The 25,675-nt window shown below is 39.3% G+C and overlaps 1 protein-coding gene across 1 annotated transcript in view; it reads left to right on the top strand.

The window, feature by feature from the left end:
* Positions 1-2,567: 2,567 nt before the first annotated feature.
* The window catches only part of pde2a (phosphodiesterase 2A), a 185,378-nt gene continuing 162,270 nt past the window's right edge, over positions 2,568-25,675 (top strand). Inside the window, exon 1 of the mRNA XM_088078841.1 lies at positions 2,568-3,087. Coding sequence (XP_087934967.1) covers positions 3,029-3,087 — 59 coding nt within the window. The 5' untranslated portion in view covers positions 2,568-3,028. The remainder of the gene's footprint in view (positions 3,088-25,675) is intronic.

Below are 25,675 nucleotides of genomic sequence, written 5' to 3'. Positions count from 1 at the left end.
TTGAATGCTCAAAAGATGATTAATGGTAAATTTTTTTTTTTTTTTAAATTGCTTTTTCAATTGCATTCATATCAGCAAATTTATAATGTAAATGATGAACCATTGGTGAGGTCCACTCACATTCCTCCATCTAGCAATTTCCAGGTGCTGGTTGGACCCTTGAGCCCAGCAGACCCCTGAACTTTGTGTAACAGCCTGTCAGATATATTGTTGTTGCTGTTATAGATAAGTGATCTGCTGTTCCACACTGTCAGCTGCTGTGCAGTGCAGCATTGTTGAGTGTGTTGTAGATTGGACTTTTACACAGTAGGCCTTTTGACATCTCAGCACAGGTGTAATTGATAACAGATTATTAGTCTGGGTGAGGTAAAATCAGTTATTTCTTTTAAAAGACATTATACATGTTAGAAAAGACTGGAAACTGTATAGTATTTAATTGTGGAGTTAGACCATTTACCTTTTTTTCATGTTTTTTGTGTCCAGCCTGAAATGGCTCTCTGACGCACTGGAGTCATCCATACATTACCCCTCCGTTAGTGGAGCACATAGCATTAGTGTCGTTTTGTTCATCGTCTGTGTGTGAGCAGCGAGTTCACCAAGTTCCACAAGCCCTGACATCTCTTTCAGTAACTGAATAATCAAATCTGTTAAAAGCCAAAATTACATAAACACAGACAAAATTTCCGACAAGGAACTCGGATATTCCGACTTCCCAGTTCAACTGGAACGCACCATTATTGCTCACTGCTGTTGGTGTGTGCTGGTTCGCAACCATGGATAAACTCCCAAAACAACCGGAAACACCCAGATTGACCTCAAAGACACAAAACAACAAAAAGATGCAAAACAACAACAAAAAAGAGGAAAAACCACAAAGTTTGTGTGTCTTTCTCCTGTGTAGGAGAGGTGGCCTTTGCATGTCTGTGCCCAGTGGCCGGTTGTTTCATAATCGGCTCATAGTGCAAGCGTTAGCTGCTGTTAACGGCTGAAAGAGATTGTTTTTCACTAGTTTTTCAGCCCAGCGTGTTTGTGCTTGGTGCTGCTGGGTTGACTGCTTTTGAGAGTTTGTTGCAATGCAGCGGCTCGTTCTTCGGCTGAGCTCCTTCAGCATACATGCCCCTGGCATTTCAGAGCAGAGAATGCTGCTTTTTATTTATTTTTTCAGATTTTGAAACCTAACTTTATAAAGACCTAGTTGGCTTAAAAAAAATAAATCATTAATAATTTAATCCAATTGGGCTGGGTAGTTAATAACATTTTTTTCTGTGGTGTGATGAACTCATTCGTTTTTGCTTCAAATGGACTTTAATAGTGCTTCCTTTTAATTTAGGAGTGCCAGTTCAGGGTTTTGGTGTTGTGCATATTGCCTCGCCAACATACCTGACGCACCTAATGGAACAGACACATTATTAATGTTAGTAGTTACATTCGTGTTTTTGCAATGACACAAAGTCGGCTTATGTTTGACTGCTTTTTCCTAATCGTGGGCAGGCCAGTCAGGCTTTAGTTTGACACACTTTGATTAAAGTTGGAGACATTTTATGTCCACTTTAAAGCCAACTGTGGCAGCAAAGAGAACACAACCATCGAGAATTATTTCTGTGTCAAAAACTGAAGGGAAAATATGATTTGCAATTTATAATCCCAAATGTTAATAAAAGTTTAGTCCCACCACTAAAACTCAAAGCACAAAACGTATTAATATTTTACTCCATGGCTAAGCTGTATAAATCGAATTCTGCAGAACCCCTGTACATTGACACAGGTGTTTGCAGTTATGTCTGATTGGCTGATTATTCCTCTTATTATTATTCCACAAGTTGGAGCTGGATGGTATAAATTTCCAGAGGTCAACAAACTCACGTACGATGATGATGATGATGATGATGATGATGATGATGAAGAAACAACAATTTATTGTTTGGGGAGTGACAGAGCTGTCAATCAGTCACAGTTTGCACATTGCTCATACAGCCTGCAGTTGGAGGTCTAATCAAGCGCATTAATTTCAAACACCTGTGTGGGTGAACCGTGGCTGTAAGCTGCAGGAGGGTTGATATTTTCAGATGCTTTGTCTTCCTCACTGGGTCTCTAGAATGCCAAACACTTGACATCTCAAGCCTCTGAGGATATTTAAAGGCCTTGAATGTCAACAAACATTTAAAAGGCTCCTGTTTCACTGGGCTTTGCTCTTGTAGTGGATCCCTGCTGCTTCCTTGTGTGTACTGGGAAGGCCATATAAGGCAGAAGATCTGTGTTGGACCTTGAGACCTTGTGTCCCGTGATAGACGCACTGGAGTTGAGTGTAACATGTGGTTTATAGTGAAACCGTGCCAGCAGTAGCAGATAAGATCTCTTGTGTTTGGGAAGTTAGAGGTAAAGTCCTGTCCTGTTGCAGATCTGCAGCATATATGAAGCCAGAAAAAGAAGAAGTGTGCATGGTGGGAGTTGTGTGAAAATGCGCAGCTGAGGTGTGAAGATACACCGTGAAAGTTGAATTTTCACGACTACACGACTTTCATTTGCACGGATGAACTGGTGCTCATGGGAGAGCAGGCATGACCTCGAGGGGGATCAGCGCACGCGGAGAAGTGACGTACTCAGCTCCGGTTTGACTGACGCTTCTTTTGATGTGTCCATGTGGCGTTGAGCGTTAAAGTACCGGCTGAGCTCGCTCTCTTTCCCTTTCTCTCTCTCCCTCCCTATCCCTCTCTCTCTCTCACGCTGCTCAGCCGTTATATCCTCGCGCACCATAGCTCGAGTATCAGTTACTGGGTCCCGACCAATCCCCGCGCGCTGTCAGAACTCGAGAGGAGACAGCAGACCGGAGAGAGGCAGACGCATTCAGAGGGGAGAGCAGGCGAGAGGAGCACACCACCCAGCCATCTATCTATCCATCCATCGTCTGTCCCCCTTCACCCCCCTCCCAGCACACAGACAGCTCCCTCCTCCTCCTCTTTTCCTCCCCTCGTCCGCCAGGTCCTCCTGACTGCAGCTGTTTGGGTGAAGGCGCGAGGCAGGATGCGCGATGGGACAAGCGTGCGGACACGCGCTCCTCTGCCGTAGCCAGCCGCCGTCCTCCGAGATGTAAGTGTGTCTCTCTATTTGTTAAACTGTGTGTTGTGCTGAAGGTTCTTGACAGTTACAAACGCAGCGCACAAACTGAACGAGGCACATGGCGCCGCATTGAGCCAAATACACGCTGGTGGTGAAGTAGTAGTGTGAGTGTGACCTGCTGGGTGCCCCCCCCCCCTGCAGACCAGGTGAACAGTGCAGGTGGCTGTCAGTTAATCGGTGTGTAGCTCACCTCCATCATCACACTAATATCACAAAAATGTTCCTGGCAGTGTGTTTGGTCTGCTCCACACAGAGTTTATTGACCTTATAGTGCCTTTGTATCTTCCAGGATATCATAACAGTACACTGATAGGCTGCTTCTCCTCTGATATCCCTACTGGGATAGATATATTCTCTGTGATAGCCCTCATACTTGCATTCTCTCAGCCTTATGTTCATTTTTTACAAAGGGCTGACTTTGAGCATACCACCTGATCCTAAGTTTGGTCTGATGTCTTGTTACTAGGGCTGTTTAACAATATTTTTTTAAATTTGCCATTCATCAGTTAATTTCATTTTTGAGTCACATATTTACCATTCCATTTTTTATATTACAATACATTTATTAAGTTCATATTGACAAAATTAAACAATTCTTTCCAGATTGTCTCAATTAGGAATCAAATGACAGCAAAAAACTACATGGGACTACCATAGAGTGAGCATGTGTGTAAAGCGGAGACTCATGGGTACCCATAGAAACCATTTTCATTCAGGTATCATGAGGTCAGAGGTCAAGGGACCCCTGTCAAATGACCCTACAGCTTGTCTGTTGCTGAAATTTAGCCTAACTTTGGAGGGTTATTTATCTCCCTTAATGAGAAGCATGACATGGTTGGTATCACTGGATTCCCCAGGTCTTCTTTTTCCATATAATACCACTATCAACACTGTTGCCTGAAACCTCAGCCCATTGCAGCCTCTTGAAGACCGGAATGTCGGCCAGTGATTAACGCAATTTTTTAAATAAAAAAAAAAAGCGTTATATATGGACCTTAATTGCATCACAATTAACATCATAATGCTGACAGCCCTAGTTCTAACCTAGAAAAAAATTAAAAAACAGCAAAAAACTCATGGTTCCACTTTCTAATATATAATGGCGATATGCTGTATTTAATAGCTTTAGTAATGTCTAACTAATAATTTACTAACCCTTCATAGATCAGTTATAAGCTCTTTGATTGCCAGGTTGTGGAAAATTCTCTTTGATGGATTAGAGCGGTACAAAAACTGCACCGACCAAGTTATTATGCATTTTATTAACTGATTACCAATGTCTGTATAAGCTCTATAAACAGCAAGAACACCAGCCTTAGAGATCTCTCACAACTTGGTAAAACAAAATTTGTTCTTATTAATGATTTACAACAGATCTTAAAAGCATTAGAGGGTGATTTATTAACCATTAATAAAGCTGTATTTGTAAGTACCTTACTAGAAGGTCATTCCCCATGTTTCACCAAATTTTGTGATTTTTTAGTTTTTGGATAAACTTGAATTTTTTTCTGTCGAAAACCCACAAAATACATAATCACAAAGCTTAAAACCAGGCTGTTTTTTCAGTGTGAATTTTCATTTTTTAACCCTGAGGCCATTTTCACGTTAATGAAAAATTTGCATTTTTGGGGATAAGTGGTTTTCAAAGGACATCACATACATGCCATGAATCAAAGGAGGCTGACCCAATCATTACTAATGCAATAAAGCAGCCCACAGTTGCATCCGATCTTTGTGAAGCTTATAGTTTCTGTTGAAAATGTCTCAGTGGGGTTTTCAATTCTGTTTATCAGTTTTCTTTTATTTGTTTTTTTAAGAAGACACATTGGATTTTCACTAATCAGTATTGTATAGTATGTATGAAATCTAATACTAATAGGCATGGAATAGCAGTTTTAACCAGATGTTTTGGTGATTTTGGATACAGCTAAAAATTTTGGACTAGTAATTGTGCAAGAAAGGGCTTTAACAAAACATATGGGTATAGGTAAAAGTGCCTGATGACCACATGTCACAGGTAGAGTCAACATCACAATAATTCCTGGAAAGCCTTAACTTTAGTTAGGTGAGTGTGGCATCAGATGTATGACAATTTAACATGCTCGTAATTAACTAATGCTGTTTCACATGTGCCGATATTAACTGCCACTTGCATGATATAAGTCCTCGCACACTAATTCAACAACATACAGGCAGCTATGAGCGAGAAACAAATCATAGGCAGAGGCAATTATGGGACCTGTGTGTGTAGCACTAAGCAGCAAGCACACGGAGCGGACACCATTTGGAAAAGTGTCCTAATGGAGAGTTCTGCTTGCGCAAATTGAGCTGACTTTTGATAGTTTGAGGACGGAAACCAAAGGGGACGCCCTTTTATGACTGGTTACTTTCTTTTTTTTTTATCACACCCACAGGGGCCTTCTTGTGCCTTGATTGTGTTTCAGCAAATGAACAGATTCTTTAAGCAAGCCAGATTTCTCCAATGTTTAAAAAAGATTGCTCCACTGTACTTGTGTAAAGGCTTTCTCTCTGTATCCATCAAGGCTTCAGGTAGTTGAGGTGGAGGGATTATACAATATTAAACAGTTGAGGTTTGAGGTTAAAAAAAGAGTATCCATCTCGGATGAACCTTGTTGGTCTCGGGAGTGGATGCAAGGAAGAACAGACTCCAAACACTGAACTAAAAGTGTTGAGCATCTTCACATCTACAGATAGCAGGTATACAGTGTAGGGTCATAGCTTGAGCAGGATAGGGGCTGTAAGCACCATGTACCAGTAACAAGTTTATTGTGGGATAGTATGACTTTCTAGAGTACAGAGTGAACCATATTTCATTGTGTTGTTGAATATGTGCTGTTACTTAATTCCTATATATTTTGACATCTGTTGATGTTTAATGCTGGCAAATGAACGGGAAGTTAAGCTTATGATGCAAAGTTTGCAGTTCAGAAATAGAACTAGTGACAACGGAGCAGCACAGTTGTTTTATCGTTGGCGTTGCTACCGAGCCGACTCAATGCGTAAAGCCACCTCGTGACGTCCCTGGAATGTGGTTATGTACAGAAGTGACTTGAGATAAAAATGAAAATAATGCAGACTAAAGATAGCCACTACAGGGATTGTGTACTGTATTGTATAATTAATGAAATTCAGGCCTTCTAGAGTGTTACAGGTAGATTAAGTGAGTCAAATGAATTATTAAGCATATCAACTACAAAAGGTGCTAATTTGTCAAAGAATTGTTCTTTAAAACTTCCTCAAGAGACGTGTTTATTGAACTCTGTGGTAAATTGTTAAAGCCATTAGTAGTGGTGGTGTTCAGTCCGTGTGTGTTTTCCATGATTTCTCTCAGTGTCGCCTGTTAGGGGAAAAAAAACCTTTTAAAGGTCAAGGCCACACTTGGTGTTTGACTAAATGTTAGCTAATTTAAACAAGTTTCTTGTGTTTTAAATGAAAGTTTGACATGTGGACACAAAACATCTGCTCTCAAATTATTTGACATCTATCGCTGACCAGCAAAAGATTGTGATCGAAACGCATGGTTAATCGCATAGCATACTGTATAAACTAAAATGTATACACTGTATGGTGAGAGCTTCCTTTAGGACATATCTTGATGCCTGTATTTTGTGTTTTTTTTTTTTTTAATGCTCTAAGTTCCTCCTCTCTCTCCCGAATAGTATCATTTGCAGATAACAACATTGTGATGTCATTATACGCTGATTAAAATATTAGAGACAACTCCCTCATATCAAGTTTCAACCCCTTTTTGTCTGTTTGGAAAATCCTCATCTAATGTGCTCCTTCATTATTGGTTTAAATCCAATAAGGAAAATCACAGAGGGATAATGGCTTTTATTCACCTCACCAGCGCTTGTCCGAAAAGACTAAGCTTCTTACACTGAGCATTCATTGGCCAGTCTATGAGAAAATAACCTGAGTTGTGCCAGGATAATAATTGTGCAAGGTGGACATCAATGATCTCTGACATACAATTAGTTTCAGTAGCTGGTCTCACCTGCTCCCCTCAGGCCGGAGTCACTTTGAATGGCAGATTTAGCATCGGTGATCAGTTAAGGGCATGAAGTGTGATGCTGTCATGAAATAAGCAAGAGCTGATGTCACACCTGTGCCCCCTGAGATATGTCGCAAATAAAACCAAGCTAGAGCAACATCCACAGTCCTTTTGGTTTCCATCATCCTGAGTCTTAGATCCCTGGCTTCTAGTTTAGAGATGGAGTTATTAATAAGAAATATTGACCAAGCTCTACAGTTTCAGGAATCACATCCATGTATTCTGTCTAAGCTTAGACCTCCGTCACCCTTGGATTATTTTCCGACGCTCTGCCCTTTTGCTGCTGTGTGTGTTTGCGTTGTTTTAAACAGCCTTTTGAGGAGCACATGTTCACATTCAATTCACTTTGTTTATCTGCTGTTATTATCTTGCATCATTTTTATCAGCCAACAGGCTTGCCCTTATAATCTGTATTTGGGTGTGTGTGTATTTGTGTGCCAGCGGCTGTGCATGTGAACGGTCTACAGGCTGAAAAATATTGCAATTTACTGGATTGACGCCAGGAAGTCAGATCTCTCAGTCTCCTGCTGAACGAACACGTACACACACACACACACACACACACACACAGAGAAATGCACAAAAATACACAGCAGCAGCAGCAGCACAGTTGTAACCTGATTCCTGATGAGTGTGTGCGTGTGTGTGTGTGTGAAAGAGAGAGAGAGAAAGAGAAAGGATGCTGACGTTGCACTGTTATCATCAGTAATGGACTCATCAATACTAAAATATTCAGAGAGAGAGAGAATAGACAAAGAGGGAAGTGAAAGCAGAGAGAAACCATTGTGCCTCCTTTTGCATGCGTTTGTGTATCTTAAGAATGTGTTTGCTCCAGCAAAACATTTGGCTTAATAGCGTTCAATTTACGGATCTGAATTTCAATTCTCCTTTCTTTGAGCCCACAATTGTATGAGTACTCAGCTAAGAAGATAATATACATACTAAAACTGCTGATACACACTATTTGTATGGAGAAGAGCAGTAGATATTAACTACCATTTGATTTGCTCGCACACCCATGAAGTGCAAATTGAACTTGAAATTATTTTTTATTTTAATACTGAACTCTGAGAGCATTTGGTTGCATGCTCCCATTAATTTTCTTCACGAGTGTTACTGTAAAAGGTAACTGGCAGAGCTTGGATGGCATGAAGGTTTTTCAGCTGAAGAATCAAAAGATGAGCAAAAAATCTTTCTCTAGAATATAAAGTCAAAAGTCCAAAGTGTGAGAGAAGAGAGAAGTCAACTTTTGGCCTCCAAGCAATTTTTAGGTAACAAACATCTATTCACCGAGCTTAAAATTCTTGTCTCAACACCACCAATGGTAGGTTTATAATAGAGATTAAGCTTTGTAGAGCTTTGATAATACAGCAGTTTTGTATCAAAACAGTGTGGGTAGTATGTACAGATGACCCGTGGTAAACTTTCCTTCATCTAACTAGTGGCTAAATATAGAGAATGTTCTTAGAAACACATTTTAGTGCAGTTTTAAGCTGTTATAGCAATTAGTGCACAGAAAGCTGGTGCCATACTCGTTCCTGCACAGTGAAAACAGAGGTGAAACAGTAAATTTAAGCAGCACTGATCAAACATAAAACAAGATTCTGTTACTGAGTTCTTACCATGTTTTCAGAAACATGTTTTAGCTTTGTGTGTCATGTTTTACTATAATACGAAGATTACCACCATTGTTTCACACATACAAGTTTGCATTATGTCACCCACTAGCGGGAGCATTTATTGGTATGGTGTGGTGCTGTGCATTCTGGTAGTTGTAGATTTTCAAAGAGCAAAAGCCTCCTTTTTTGTTGATTTTCTCAGATCACGTCACACCAATTTCAAAGTGATTGCAAAGACATCCTAATTGTATTAAAAGGCTTCTTGTCAGCAGTGAAATACCTCCTTAAGGAAATTCAATACATTGCAAAGGGGAAACTGCGATGGCTGTGATTTGTGTCTGTGGCTAAACCAAACTGAAGGAATAAACTTTGTTTCTCACAAACGTGGCTAAAAAAGATTGTAACCTTATACTGTGACAGAAAACTGTTATCATCAGTTATGCAGGGGACTCTCCTGGACCTCATTAGCATTGAGGTTATCACTGAGGGATAACCTCAAATGCAAATATAGAGTGGAGAACACTGCTTTCAGACCCTCTTGACCCTGCCTCACTTCTTCTCTACGTCTCTTTAGTTGAATCTACACTTGAAAATGTGCAGCTTCATCAGTATAGATAGGTGTAGAGATCATGAATCGCACTGCCCAGAGTGTCATCCTGAGTCACACACACATGCACATGCCATTCATCTGTCCCTTTTCCACACCTGCTTATCCAGCACAGGATAAGCCACAGTGGTGAAACAATCCCTCCCTTATTTACATCCACTAAAAGTGTTTGTTTTTTGGCACTGACAGGCTCAGATTGTTATTACAACTGTCTGACAACATTACAGAAAGGAACACAAAGACGTGAAATATTTCCCCTCTCTGATGCGGTCTGTTTGTTCATGTATAACCAAGTTTTGCTCAAGGAGAAGTCTCGTGGAATCTCACAGACTTTTCCACATTGTTTTGAAATCATGACATTGAAAATCTTTTGGATAGCACTTTTCCCAGCACTCCTCTTTTCAACTCTCACTAACATTTGCACCCTTGCTTTTTTGCAACAAGTCACCTCTCAAGATGTTTCAGAACAAGACTTCTCCCTGAGTGAGACTTGGTTAGCCACAGTAACACAAAGGTCAGCAAAAGGTAAAGGATAAAAATTGAATTTCTCTGTAGGGTCCTATCTGTATTGTTGTCAGACACTTAATAATCTGAGCCTGTCAGTGGCAAAAACAAGTACTTTTTATGAATACATATTGACAGTGCACACCTGTCCGAAGGGACTGCATTGCAGCCTTTTTTGCCACTGTGTCTGGAGTCATCTCTCTCAATACTGGACCAAATTAAAAAAAAAGTGTTGCCTCCTAAGACACAAAAACATTTAAAAAATGAAATGCATGTTGACAAATATCAAAGTTTCATTTTATATCAAATTGATTCAACTCAATGCACTCTGTAAAATCCATAACAAGGCTTTTATTTTACTGTGTATAAGCCAGAGGGAGGAGATGGACGCATTCATTTAATGCTGCCAACAAGCTGTTTAACATTCATGTTAAACAGTGGATAATTTATGTAATGAGATGGAATACAACTGTCCCAATGGAAATCCATTTTTTCATTAGCTGCAGCTAAATGGTGTTCGGCTCTCCTTGATTTATTTTCTACCAGTGATTTCCTGTAGCCAATATAAATCATTGTGGTCATCAAGTGCCTGCGATACATTTTTATCAAAATCGATCAGTTTAACAATAGCTATTTAATAAAATATAAGATATTAAATGGGGTCTTAGGATGTCCCTGGCAAATACTGTACCTCCTATTTAAGATGTCAGTGGAGCCAATTTGAAATTAAGGAGGCTGAGCACGGAGGAAAATTTTATACTGTGTAGAAGTAACAAGTTTTTGTGCTTGACATGTAGGCTAATAGTCTCTGTAATGACTTCAGCAGTTTCAACTATTCAAATTAAAAGATGAACTAGTCAGAGAACAATTATTCAATATAAATTACAAAGTCATAAAAACTGATTTCCAATCAGATTGAAAACAATGTTTTGAGTCCTGTCAGATTTTACATGTAACTCCGATAATCTAAATACACATCATGCACAATTTGTCAGTGGTAAAATGTAACTAACTACTGTTAAGTACTAATTTGTAAACACGGATTTGAGGTACTTGCACTTTACTTGAGTTTTTACATGCCACCTTATATTTCTACTCCACTATATTTCAGAGGGAAATGTACTTTTTACTTCAGCATATTTATCTGAAACCTTTAGTTACTATTGCTTTACAAAAAAAAAACTGAGAAGTGTTTACAGAATATAATATTTTGTCATAAATTAAAACTACCCAACGACTTACAGCTGAAACGATTGATGGATCAATCAATTAGCCAATTGGCAGAAAATCAATTGAAAAAAAATCAACTATTTAACTATATAACTATCAACTATTTTATATATTTATAATACATTTTTAAGGGTTTAATTTAGATATTTCTGAATCAGGTGCTTTTATTTTTATTACTTTTAAGTGCTTGCCCCTGACTCACCTGTCTCTGAATACATCCTCCACCACTGCAGTTTATACCACCGTGAACAAGGATCATTTTATAAATGTAACCAAAATTGAGCCAAATGTAATGCTGTCATTTTAAATATTTTACTGTGAAACCACTGCAGGTGCATGATGTACATTAAGAAGTACGCAGTAGTAAAATTGGACAGCTCATGCTTGAATTTTCACCACATCATTCAGTGATAATTCACACTGAGACATTCAGACGTACAGTAGGTTTTAGGTGGTGAACCTGTGCCGTGTTTCCATTGAAGAAGGACAATGGTCTTGATTACAGTGCTGAGAAACTGTAGCACAGAGTTAAACTGAAAACAATGATGTCTTGAAACCCAATGCACCTACATAAAACATATGTGTAGACCTGCCCAGCAGCTGCAAATGGGCAGTTTATTATAATAATTTCTGAAATTAACAACCTTCCGGCGTCAGGCATGAATATTTTCAAAAGTACGTTTGCTTCTATATGAAATAAAATGACTTTGTTCCATACATTCCCAGCCTAGACAACATTGAAATATTAGTTTTAATTTTAATTTTTTGACTATAAACGTATCCCTTAAAACATTTGTACTATTTCTGTGCTTATTTTCCATGAAAAAAAGCAGGAGTGTATGCCTTTGCAGTGTTTTTCTAGAAACTGTAAGATTGTATGCCATCTCTGCTGTTTCTACTGTGGCTTCTTAACAAGAATAGAAAACCTGACCAGCTGGTCACTTGTGATGACTGTTTTCTCACACCATATTTGGAAGTGTTATTTTAAAGACAGCAGCTTGAATTACAGTTAGGTAGAGCTCAAACTTTCATATGTTTTAAATTTAAGATTAAAGCTGCAGCAGTTTAGTGTTGTTTTGATGTTAGAGGAATGTTTGGATGGAGTGCAGTGTATGACAGTTATGGTAAGAGTGCGGCTCCAGGGAATGAATTTAAGTCAATACAATATCTGTGTGTGTGTGTGTGTGTGTGTGTGAGTGTGCGTTTGTGCGTTTGTGTGAGCCTGGAGGTGGCTCGGGGAAATGAGCTTGACAGCTCCCGTGGTTTCCATCTTTGGCTCCAGCAGCTCCTGTCAGCCTTCTTATCTCTATGGACTGTTGCCACAGACAGGTGTTCCTGTGTGTGTGTGTGTGTGTGTGTGTGTGTGTGTGTGTGTGTGTGTGTGTGTGTGTGTGTGTGTGTGTGTGTGTGTGTGTGTGTGTGTGTGTGTGTGCGCGCGTGTGTGTGTACAAGAGTGTGTATGTGTTTACAAGTGTGTTAGCATATAGAAGTTACAAGTGTGTGCATGTATAGGCACATTTGTGTTGCTGTCAGTAATCCAGTGGACCACTGGACAACCACAATTGTGTGTTTGTGTGTTTATGTGTGTTGCTGTCCCTGGAGAGATTAAGGTGGGAGACTAGGCAGCTGTGTTTGGGACACAGAGCTTTGGTTTAATTAGAAAACAGTATCAAGTAATGCTCTGTATGTGTGAAAAGACCTCATTGATAGGCAGCAGAGGTGTATATTTATGTGTGTGTGTGTGTGTGTGTGTGTGTGTGTGTGTGTGAGAGAGAGAGAGAATGTGTGTCCTCTTTATTTATAGCCTAAGAGGTAAATAACCTTAAATAAACATGGCATAATCTTTCCAAAGAGATTGCATAAAGCAAACAAGGTTTGACATTCGGCTTAAGCACTTGCACAAGATTGTGTTTAAGGTTTGTTGTTCTGGTGTAATACCACAATGCTTAAATGCATTCACTACTTAAGTCTGAAGGTCATTGTAGTTTCATGGTGAACAGCTGCAACTATTTTAGTTAGTGTAAGTGTAGCTTTACTCATTTGTCTCTGCAGGGAACCTATGCGTCCTTCTTTAGACAGATGGGAAGTTCCATGAGTAGACACTTGATGCAAATTATCTGCACTGACACTTAATTTAACCGATATAATCGTGCAACGCACTGTGCTTTGCACGGATGTTTATAACTGTAACTCAGTGTGCATATGCTCCAGAGATATACAGAAGATAACTCAAATTCATACATCCATGCTCAAAATAGAAGACATGATTTGATAATGCAGATTGCAAAGTGAGGGAACAAAAGAAGAGACAGGCCAGAGAAAATGACCAAAAATTAGGATTGTTTCAAGCTGAAACAATATAAAAACTCTTAAAGTAGGTCTATTGAAAATCCAAACTAGCTTACCACAGTAGCATGAAATCAATACTTCAGCATCTCAACAGTGAGCATCCAGTCCACAGAGTGGACCTGACACACGTTAAAATTAATGTTAATAGTAACATTAGCCTCCCTCTGGCCTGTCAATGGCTGGAGCTCCCCGCTCATCTGCCGGCAAAATGATGCTAAACCATCCAGCGGATGAGTGGGGAGCTTCAGGCAGACAGAGGGAAACCAGCGTTGTTCATCTGCACAAACTGCACAAACTGAGACACAAAGCTGTATAAAAAGTGGCAAAGTTTCCCTTTGAAGAACATAAATCAATATATTGGTTGGTTAGGTTTTCACAAGTTGACTGAAGCATTTTTTTCTTTGTTTAATTTTACTTAGGGATAGGACCACAGAAATTTAAATGCTGCTGTCATTTTGTGAAAGCCTCAGTTTTTTCACGTTTTTTTTATGATTATCACACACTCACACACAAACTTACAGTACTTCCTCTCACAGCCTTGCACAAAATGCTTCCAAAATAAAATATTAAAATATCAGGTGGTGTGAGTAGCAATTTGACCCTAAATATTTTATGCAATTTAAGGAATAAAAGATTAAAATTAAAATTAAAATTAAATAAAAATTGTGGACTGTTCTAAAAAAAAAAAAAAAATTAGTTGTTCGTTTAAGAGACCGTTCCCTTTATCTCTTTTGTTTATCTTTTGTTTATTCATTATTGCTCTGTCATAAAGCAGAGGTATCTCTTATGCAGGGACTCAAATAATGGAGTTGGATCAATAGTTAGAACAGTCAGTTACTAAAATATTCGATAGCTGCCACACACATGTAGCGCCTGCTCTCTCATACATTTTTTACACCTGCAAACATGGTAGTAGTAAGAGTAAATCCTGTAGTGGCACACTGTATTTGAAATGAGTGTGACTATTTGAAGAAAAGAGGTGGGAAATTAAAATGACACAAGATGACTTAAGTAAATTATTTATGAATCTCAAACTGACAGACACATAAAACCCTTTCACACAGCTCAAAATGTCTTGAGTGGACGGTGTAATGAGGACAGATTATGTCTCTCACATCCTGTGTTTCACTCCTGTAAAAACAAACTGTTGTTGCTGTTTTTTGGTGTTGATTTGTTGCAGATAAGCAAACTAAAAATGGCACTGTTATCAGTAACTCCCATGACTCAGTTTAGCTGAACTGATTTCATTTCATTCATTCAGCAACATTGTTGTTGTTTACCGTGTATCATTACTTCTGCTTCTGTGGTTGGTTTTATTATCTTTTCAAATGTTTTCATTTCTGACATCTGTCCTGTGTTGCTGTTGTAAATCCACAGTTGTTGTTTTTGTTGTTGCTGTGGATTTTGCAGATGTTTCTTCTGTGCCTTTTGAACAGCAGCTGCAGATGTTTTTTCTATCGTGTTTTCTACTCATTTCAACACAAATCTTTTCCTGTTATTAGTGTCATTGTTTCACTGCTACAGATTCAGCTGTTTGTTTCCCAAAGTCATATTGGCGTTTTTGTGGTAGTTATTGTGACTATTATTGTCGGCATTGTTGTGCTCACTCTCTCGAGTAGCAGAATGTGTTCCTGTGCTCTGGTTCCTCTCGCCCTGACTGCAGGGCTTTTTCTTATTGATCGGCTCTATTGATTCACTCACACAGAGATAAAGCCACTGACGGGCTGTAAGTGTCGTATTTGGGACATTCAGGAGTTTTGTGATGCTTGTAGGGCTGAATGAAATGACACGATCAACAACATATGAGCACGCAGTCTGTGGAGACACACATACGGCACATACAAACAGATGCAGACTCAGCTACTCACACACACACACACACACACACACACACACACTCTCTCTCTATGGTAGGAATACACATATTATACCTCATAAACTGTAATCATTTTCATAAAAGGCTGATTGTATTTCTTTTTGCAGGCTACTGTGCATCCAGTATTTTGACACAGGAGTTAATTTCATGCTGATTGCCAAATGGAAAGAGGATGGAGATTGTTGTGATCACATGGGTGATAAACTATTGACTGTTTGTGTAGCTTTCTTTCCTCACTGTCTATATATGGCCCCTCCTGTTAAGTGTTGCTTTGGTTTACTAATTTGTAAGGCTGATCCCAAATGCTTCAAAGCTTCTCTTGTTGCCATGGTAATTGCCGTCCAAGTCAGTATTTGAATGCTTCGATTTTTGTTCAGTCGTTTCACCACAAAAATAGAGGAGAAAATTGAAAGGAGGTGGCAAATATTAGACTCAAATATGACTGGTGTTCTCACAGCCAGGGTTTCCCACACATTCATTTATTTGTGGCAGCCCGCCATGATTAAAACATCTGCTACCATGCATTGATTTTGGATTTTTGGACCATTTGTTTGGAGTGCTATTGAAATATGTTGTTTTGTTATTCATTGCACCACACTTTCCGGGTGCAGAGCATACTGGGCACAGAGGAAGTAGCAGACCATCAGCTGCAGTGAAAATGAAACTGAACCATTCATTGAACTGGGTTTAAAAGTTTGCTTTCACTCGCCTCTGCAGCAGCTGCTCCTCTCATCCATCAATCTGTACTGATCAGACTGACTGATGAATTATCCATCCTGCAACTCAAACTCCACAAGCCACTGATGAGGAAAAAAGGACTTGTTAAGAGTTCTGCCTATTATGTGTTCAAAGACCAGCAATAACTTCCAAATGTAGAGAAGAGACATAGAATGATCATAGAAAGGGACATAATTGCAGATGGTTATCTACAGCTGTCAAATGTACTAAAGCACCTGCTTTTCATCTAGTAATTAAACCCAACCTGCTGCAAGTTATTAATAACTTTGCTTGCAGTAGTCCACCTTCCACCTTATCTTTACTCTCTCTAAAACGCTCTCCCTAACTCTCTGTTGAAGCTTCAGATATTCACAGATAATTATCACTGAAACTTCAAAGCCCCTAGAATGGTTGTCAGGACAGCCTTACTTGTTCTTATTATTTTTGACAGACTTACTCTCTATTTTCTTCATCACCTCATTTGTGTGTCACTGTCTCCATCTCCCCATGTATCATATTTGTTTTTTCATTTCCTTACCTCTCTGTTGCAACTTTCCACCTCCACACCCTTGAAGTATCACCCACCAGACAGAGACAGTAAGAGACAGGTGTGACAGAGAAATGAAGAGGTTGCTGAAATGGCTTGATAGATGAAGGGCAGGTGTTTTATCTAAAGAGTGGTCCAGGTTGCCTGGCAACTAATGGTGTCACATGTTACCTTACATGTAGGGGTATTATATTCCATCGATCCTAGATGAAGTATTTCCCTCATTTCTGTTTATATGATCTATCTATATATTCTTATCTATACAGTCTTGGAAGTGTGAATCAATATATTTTTATGTATTATATTGTGTGCAGTGTGTTTGGGACTAAACTGTGTGTGTGTGTGTGTGTGTGTGTGTGTCTGTGTCTGTGTGTCTGTGTGTATGAGAGAGAGTAATAATATTTAACAATTTAATTATTTGTTATTTTGCTTTGGCAAAAATATGGCAAACATTCATGCCAGTAAAGTTGATTTGAATTTGAGAGAGAGAGAGAGAGAGAGAGAGAGAGAGAGAGAGTCGTCAGTGGCTTTGCAACAAGTGTGTTACACATGACAAAGCTGCTACACATTTTTACTTGAGGTTTGTCTTCTTTTTTCCCTCTCGTTTTCCTGGGGATATTGTTGCATACTGAACCAATGGCAGTTGAGTAGACCAGTCAAAAACATGTAATACTTGGAATGAATCAAATGTCTGACTTAAACTTCATTTAAAAATGTTAGTACATTTTTGTAGGACGAGCGCAAACCAAAATTTTATTTCAAGTTTTAAGTGTTAAATGATGCTCTTGTAGTACCTAGTACTCAGTTATGTTTGGACATTGGAGCAAAATACACATTTATCTGGATGGGTTTACATTAGTGTCAGTTAAAAGCTGGGTATGTCTCAGACACTGGCCACTGATGAAGCTGCCGTATATGACACCCTGTGAGTGTGACCTGACTGGCCTGTTTTGATGAGTTTCTTCCTGCTTTTACTGAAGCCTGAGTTGCTGTAGACGGGCAGGGCAGTGTCTTGCATGGCAGCTCTGCCAACATTGCATGAATGTGTGAATAAATAGAAAGGCGCTATATGAAAGCAGTCCATGCAGTCCACCAGCCCTCTGGACTTGTGGTTGTCAGTCCTGTTTGTTATGTCTAGGTTCCTGCTGGTTTTCATTCTCACTATATAATACATACTTATTTTCACCTGGGACACCAGGTGATTGCAGTTAACTACTGCGTGAATGGAAAATCAGCAGGACGACTCTGCTACCCACTGCTTGCTCGGACTGGATATGGAAGGTACATCAGAGAGAACACAAGTGTGCAGTCATTTCTTCATGTTTTATAACTAAATGACAGAGGATTCTTGTCATCAAGTCTTGCCCTAACTGTATTGGGTCTGAAATAAACAATGTTTCATCTTGATGCAGACAACACAAGATTACAGTCACATTTTTGTTGAATTTGTATTAAAATGAGTTTATCAAACAGACCCCCGCTCCCATATTTACACCGCCCATGATGACTTCTTCGAATAGCTTGTTCTGATTTGAGGATTTACCACTTCATTATTAATTTTCCAAGCAAAGTACTTTACAACAAGATTCCATCAGAAAACAAATAGATCGGGTTAAACCACAGGCCAAAAGATAAAAGAAATAAAAGTCAACCAAGACACAATGAACTAATAAAAGAGTGAGTGAGAAGGATTACAGAGCCTAAAACAAAAGACAGTCATCAAGTTGTTAAATTGAGAAAGAATAAAAATAGATCATGAAAATCCTGTTGCATTAAAATAGCTTTGAGGAGGGAGTTTATAGAGAAAACAGACTTGGCACGCCTCAGATCGTAATGCAGGGAGATCCAGAGATGGACCACACAAGTGGTCACAAATTTCCCCGCTGAAAGATCACAGAGATGACATAACAAGAAAACCTCGTAGTCAACCCATGCAGTGAAGCTGGTGTAATGTTTGTTTGCAGCCTGCCAACTGTGTTTTAAATTAGCTAAAGGTGAGAGATGAATTTTCGCTTTTTGAGAGAGAGAATACAAGGAATTACAATTATCAAGAGTCGGAGGAAAGTGAACGGCCTTTGGAAGGTCAAAATAATTTTTTGTTTTAATAAATGGAGAGATGATGGTCAACAAATACCTCCATGTTGACAGAAGTGTGCTTGATTTTGGATGTTAGGCAACTATGGATACTGTTGATGGTGCAAAGACAGTCTGAGCAACAAAATAATTTCAGTTTTTTGTTATTCTACAACAGGCCAAAATACAGTGTGCTGTGTTAAGCGTATTGTGTTTTTGAAGGATATAGAGCTGCTTGTCTTTGATGTAGCAATGGATTAGTTTGTTGTACACTTCAACAATATGACCTAAAGGCACCATGCAGATTAAAAGTCAGTGATCCCAGTACGGATCTCTGAGGAATATCAGAAAAGGCTAGCAAAGCAGAACACAAAAACAAGGGCTGCCCCCTGAAAGTGGAAGATTTGAGTCATCAGTCAGAGACCCCTCAGTTGATTAACATTCTTCAAGTCGAGCAGTAGTTACAGTATGCAGCTGTTGACAAAGACTCAAGGTGTGTCCAACTGAGTCAAAGGCAGCTGCCTGGAGGAAGAAGAAAAGTGTTTACCTCTGAATTTACAGCTGAATTTACAGCTCAAAGCAACTTAATACGATGCAGTCTCTCTCGCATTAGTATTATATATATGTTGGCCAAAAATGTTGTTGCACATTTTGTTGGATAAAGTTGGAAAGCTAAATTAGCTTGTATGCTATGTCATGTTGTTTCATCCTGAACACCATGTGGAATCTTGTTCAAAATCTCAAATTATGTATGGAAAAAAGGGAAGGAGTAGTCAAGTATTTCTGTTGCAAAGCCAAATCCTGAGTCGATAATGTTCTTAAAAAAAAGAAAAACAAAAAAACCCCACAACATATTAATAGATAAGCATGATAGAATTTTTTGATACATGTAAAAGGCAGAACAGCAGCAACTGCTAATACGGTGAAGATTAATATGGAAAAATGCCCACAGTCTTTTTAGTCGGAAAAAAATACCTCGGTATGTTGATTGGATAATATGTGCTGAGGTAAAGAACTGCAGACAGACCTGCAAAGCTGAGATCATACATAGTCTGCACATGAGGGAGTCACACAATGATGGGAGACCAAAGACATTAAGCAGTCGTCTCCTTGTAGAGAAAACTGGTGGGTTTAAAAACACACGATGGACATTATGTAAACTCTAAGCCAACTTGGATACTGCACTGTCACAAAGTGCTCTTTAGTTTATTCATTTCCTTTACAAGGTCTGCTTACAGATGGACAGAAATGTTAAGTGCCTCTACCACAGACTTTTAAATTGCACATTAGAGTAGTATAAATCAAGCTGCGTTAATTGAACTCTGGCAAAAGCTTGATGCATTTACTTTAAGTACAGGATTAGTAAGAATATAATCCATTACATCATATAGAGTCATCGTAGAATGCGGAAATCCTTCACAAACACTTCCTGTCAAAGAATGACTGCATAAATGTCAAAAATAGATGGCAACGTTCTGCAGTGAGCAACGATGCACCTGTGTGATACTTGAATAATTATGAAGTATTTTGTATGGAAGCAGGTAATAACACAGTATGTGGTAATGCATAATTTGAATGGTTCATTTAATGCTCTGTTGATATTGAATAGGGGGTGTTTGCCTGATTTTTGGTTGGAAATCCCGCCTGGGTTAAAGCTATTAATAGCTAACACATATGTATTTCCTACTGTAGTTTTTAATTTCATCACAACTCCTTGGATTACCAGAACAAGCTGGATGTACACCCACAAGTATATTTTCTTTTGACTGAAACTGAAACATTTTTTTTTTAGCCATAGAAAGCGAAGGCAGAATGTTTGTGAGTGCAACACCTACAGTGTGTTGGAGTGAGTTAACACTACAATATGTAGGGTTAAAATGGGTTGGAGAGTGCCTTTTTTTGTTTGACCTATTGTGTCACATTTTGGTACACATGCATGCAACATAGTGGTAAAGAGACCAAAAACTGCCCCCAGACAAACACAGAAAGGTTGTCCTTGACCCTCGCTTGTTTTCCAGTAGGAACACACTCTGCCCAGGGCCACATACTGTATGTGTGCTACAGAAGAAGTTGCACACAGATACATGAGGCTTTACACACACAGCAATCTAATTGTTGGAAAGTCTGGAAGAGGTGCTTTGGAACAGTCTCGTTAGGCGGGGTGTAATTCAGTTGCATTCAGGCAGCATTTTCTCAGTATGATTGGCTGTTAAAGCAGCTGCCCTGTGATATGCTAATTACATGCTAAGGAGCCACCCCACTGACAATTTCTGTCTATGAAACTCTTAGAACCTCTAAATGATAATACACGAAGACAGACACCGGTAAACACACACACACGCAAGCACGCACACCCACACACACACACATACACACACACACACACACACACACACATACACACACACAGTTATGCACAGATGCAAATGCTATTCTGCGCTGTGAATGTGAAGTTCTTAATTAGAGTTTATGCTCATTTTGCTGCCCTGCTGTCAAGACAAATAAGAGTCTTGGTGTGTGTTTTTGTCTCAGTTCATGTACGTGTGTTTAGTGTGTGTTTGTGTGTGAAGCTGTCTGTCTGACAAATTCGTTTTCATACATCAGTCAGCATGTCTCTCCCTATTTTCTATATCATCCATGACTCTGACCGGTCACCTTTCACACCTGTCTCATCATGCTTCAAGACTACACGCACGCACTCATGCACGCATGTGCACGCTGCAGTCATAATTGCCTCAAGGCACTTCTTTCTGTTTCTCTCATTTTGTCTCCTGTTCACCCTCCATTTTTTTCTCTTTACTTTTGAAAAATTTCCCTTTCAAGTCAGCTGGAGCAAAAAATGAACAATTTTCACTGCCGGCAGGCGGTCTAGCAGGCATGCATGTGTTGTTTGTACATGTTTGTGTTTATGCATGTCTGCACAAACATGTACATGTAAATGTTCATCCAGGTGCATGTAGGGTATGCAGTTCTTTTTGTTGTTTTAGTTAAATGCAACATCTGTGTGTGTTTACACACTGTCGGGATGCTTCATGTATTCACATGTATGCTTCTAGCCACTCTCTAGTTTGTTTTCAATGAGAACCAACAAGTGTACATGTGTGTTGAAGTTTGCCATTGTCTCCATGTGGAGCCTTCTCCTCAACATCAAGGTCAATGTTACAAGAGTTTGTGTGTCTTTCTTACTTTAACCTCTGTGTTCTCAGGGGGGTTTAAGTCTTTGATGGGTCTATTGCACCTTTTTAAAGTCTTTGAGAGGCTGCCTCGTGGCGGAGTGGATTGATGTCGAAGAGGGGGCACACTTGCTTTCATCTCCTTTGTCTTTTTTCCATCTCTCTGGTAATCTGTTTTTTCTTCTCTCCTTGCATCTGCATCAGTCTGTTTAGTCCTCGCTGTCTGCCTCTCTCATGCTCTTCTTTTTGCATTTTGATATGGAGGAAATGCTGTGTTTGTTGTACCGTTGCCTGTTTTCTCCGTGGTGAGATTGCATCGGGGCAGAGCTAGCTGGGTCCCTAACGAGGCATTTTGAGAAGCAACTTTGATGTCACCAACAATTTGGTTGTCAGTAATGAGGAGGTGGATTTAGTTGTGATTGGGGCCTGCCTTCTTTAAATCATAGTTCCGCCTCATGTTTGTTGATAGTGTTTGTGCTCTGTTCACATCCTATTTTCTACCACCCAGTTAATCCTACCACTTGCTTGATCTAACTGATAGGCTGGCTGACAGAAAGCATCGGATTTCTAAGCTGAGGTGGAAGTAAGAGACCTGAAGGTTAAACAAGACGGTTGCTACAATAAAATCTCACACTGGTACCTCTGTTCTGCAAAAGCAGCTACACTTAATGGAACAAAGCAGAAAAGGGAGCATACCAAACATGTCTCCAGCTGTTTATTTTGGAATTTACATATCGGAAATGCTCTACTTTGTACATTTCTTAAGCATACTCGTCTGTATGCAGATGGTTATTTCATGGAGAGCACATCAGACTACATCCCTTGTTTAGAGCAGGACATCGGCATAATTTGTTGACTTCTTGGCCAGACACAGTTTCTAGACTGTGAAACAAAATAAGCAAAAATTAGAGTTGACACATTTATCAAATGAAATTTAGTACAACAGCAAAACCATTAGCTAGTAATTTATACAATAAAATCACAGTAACTGCCTTTGTACTGAAAACATTTGACACTCAGACTTTAAGAAAATATGTGGGCTGATTCTGTTTTGGATTTTTACTAGTATTTGTATGCTGATACTTTCGGACTCATTTTTGCCAGGTGTCAACATAACGATATATGCACATATGTTTTTCACACCTAATTGCAGTGAACAGCAAGTCTTTGCTATAAAAGAATCAACATATAACACCTTCTCTTATCGTGATGGCCCACTGGTGGCAGATGCAGACCATTCTTTTCAAAATGAACACATTTATTGGGCAAAACAGTAAAACATGACACATTTTTTACTATGTTACAAATGTCAAACAAAACTGTAAAATTTCCCCCACGTAAACGTCTTGGATAATGCTCTCTCTCAGACAAGCCTAACAAAAGCCAAAACCAGGCCAGAGTGCCCTATTTCAACTAATTAAAGTTGCATAATTTAAAGAGTCATCATATCAGCCTGTCATATTGGCGTAGAAGTTAATTTTGGGCTGATGTATATAATTCACTTTAAAGCTGTTATATGCCAGTAACAATGATGTGGCTCTGATGGATGTGACTGTTGCTGTTTCATAGATTTTCTGTTCGTTGATTTGGGATGTTAATGATTCCCTATGGCTGTTTGTGTCTGTATGCAAAGAGAAAGGCGACAGTCAACAACTTCACCAGATATGTTATGTTGTTGCTATTTATTTAAGAGTTAAGACAATACTTTAGCTCTTCCTCTGTGTGTGTATGTGTGTGCAGGCTGTTCTCATGCACTAAAACAACATTTTCCTGCAAAGAGTAATCCACCAAAATTTGTACATATCCTTTGTAATAATGAACCAGTACTTTGTGCAAAGGCCACAGAGTATGGAAGGTTGCGGTCACAAGTCAAATTCAAGAGTAAAGAAGTAAGGGGTCTTGAGTGGTCTAGTTTGGAGGTAGGTTGTGGGGTGGTGGATAGGTCACAAAATGAAGGACACCGAAAAACTGTGAACTTTGAGTAAACTTTGAAAGTCACTTTAAGGTACGTCCTCACCATGTTTCTTTTCCTAACTTTAACCACAGTAATTTTAGTTGGCTAAACCTAACCTTCGTAACTTTATGTTAAGGAAATTAAGTCATTTTAGGGGCACTAATTTGTAGGAAATCACATGAAGCATTATATGAGGAGAAGCTGGTGTCTGGTAGAAAGGACAAGGATAGGAGCAGGCAGTGTAAGGGTCCCTTTTATTTATTCTTCGTGTTGTTTTGAAACATCAGTGCAGAGCATCAGAATTGAACATATCACTCCCATCACCATCTCTCTTTTTTCTGTCTCCTACTTTTTTCCTCTTCCACCTCCGCTGTTTCTTTGTTCTTAATTTGAGTGCTTTTTAACAGCATGTTACGCCTCTTCTTTTAGTCACAACTTCAATAGATGAGCCAATTGCTTACTTTTGTGAATGTGGGGGATGAAAGTTATTATCTAACTGATTGAACTTGGCATTTTTTTGTTTTTTTTAAACACGTCTTACCGAAGAACCCTTGGATTTTCATTAAAAATGAGCAAATCAATTTAAATTGATCTTCATCCAGATTTTTTCTTTCTGCATCCAAGTGTGGTTTTCTGCTGATGGAAGACTAGGTTTACTGCAGTTCACAGTCCATGATGCAGTGATCTTAAAAGGGGGTTGTCCAAACTTGTCATGCTAGGGAGCACATGGAGGAAAAAAGCCTTTTCAATTAAGAGACTTCTTAATGAGTGGGGTTTAAGCACTCTGTGGACTTTCAGCAGTAAAAATCATTCCTAATAGAAAGTAATTTTGGGCTTTTGACTGAAGAATTGTTATTCTTCAGTCTTCAGGTAGGGTGTAAATCTTAGTAGTACATCACAGAGATGAGGTTATAGTTTTTGTCCTATAAGAGAACATGTTTGCTCACATACGTATGTCGAGCCAAATAAGCTGAGCAGCCCTTGGGCAAGGAGCCTCAGCTGGGGAATATGGGCTTTTCCAAATCCCAGTAGAGATCTGACAGTGGGAGCTGCAGGTGGTGACTTCAGAGAGTATCCCCACATTGCATTTCAATAAGCTCCAACTGTCTGTTCCTTTTTTACACCCTCCACTTCAAGAGAGAAAGGGTTTAAGATCAGGTGAATGTCCTTTTCAGTGACACTCAATCAGTGACATATTACCCAATTGGAAACTGGAAATAATTTCCCAAAGAGTTTAGAGGTGTGTAGCATAGCCATCTCTGATTTACCTCTCGAAAAATCAAAGCTGATTTCATGTGTTTGTATACAAACGCGATGTACACCCTTGCAAGATTTTGGTCTACAAATTGATTTGGCTCAGGAGGTGGAGCGGGTTTTCCACCAATCTCAAGACCATTTGCTGATGTGACTGATAGCATGTCTGTTGGTAGAGTTTGGTTCTCACCTCTGTGGAAATGTGGAAATAAGAGACTCAAGGGTTAAACAAGACAGTTGCTACAATAAAACATCATACTGGTGCCTTTTTCAAGAACAGCTGCACTTAATGGAACAAAGTGGAAAAAGGAGCACAACAAGGCTGTTGATTTTAAAATTCTCATTAAGGAGATGCTCTACTTTGCACGCAGAGCAGGTCATTCAGCAATGGGAAGATCAGTAATTTGATCTTTGGCTCATCCAGCTGGTTTCTTGAAGTATTCTTGGGTAAGATATTGAACCTCAAATTACTTCCAATGGCTTGACCATAGGTGTGTAAATTGAGGGTGAATGTTTAACTGAGTAGCAGGCGGCATCTTGTACAATAGTGTCCGTCACCTGTGTGTGAATGGGTGACAAT

The sequence above is a fragment of the Plectropomus leopardus genome, chromosome 6 (genome assembly GCF_026936395.1).
Source record: "Plectropomus leopardus strain MGB_pleo_1.0 chromosome 6, ASM2693639v1, whole genome shotgun sequence".
In the NCBI taxonomy this organism is placed as follows: Eukaryota; Metazoa; Chordata; class Actinopteri; order Perciformes; family Serranidae; genus Plectropomus; species Plectropomus leopardus.
The sequence above is the reverse complement of the archived record's forward strand: the minus strand, read 5'-3'. Positions and strand labels throughout refer to the sequence as shown.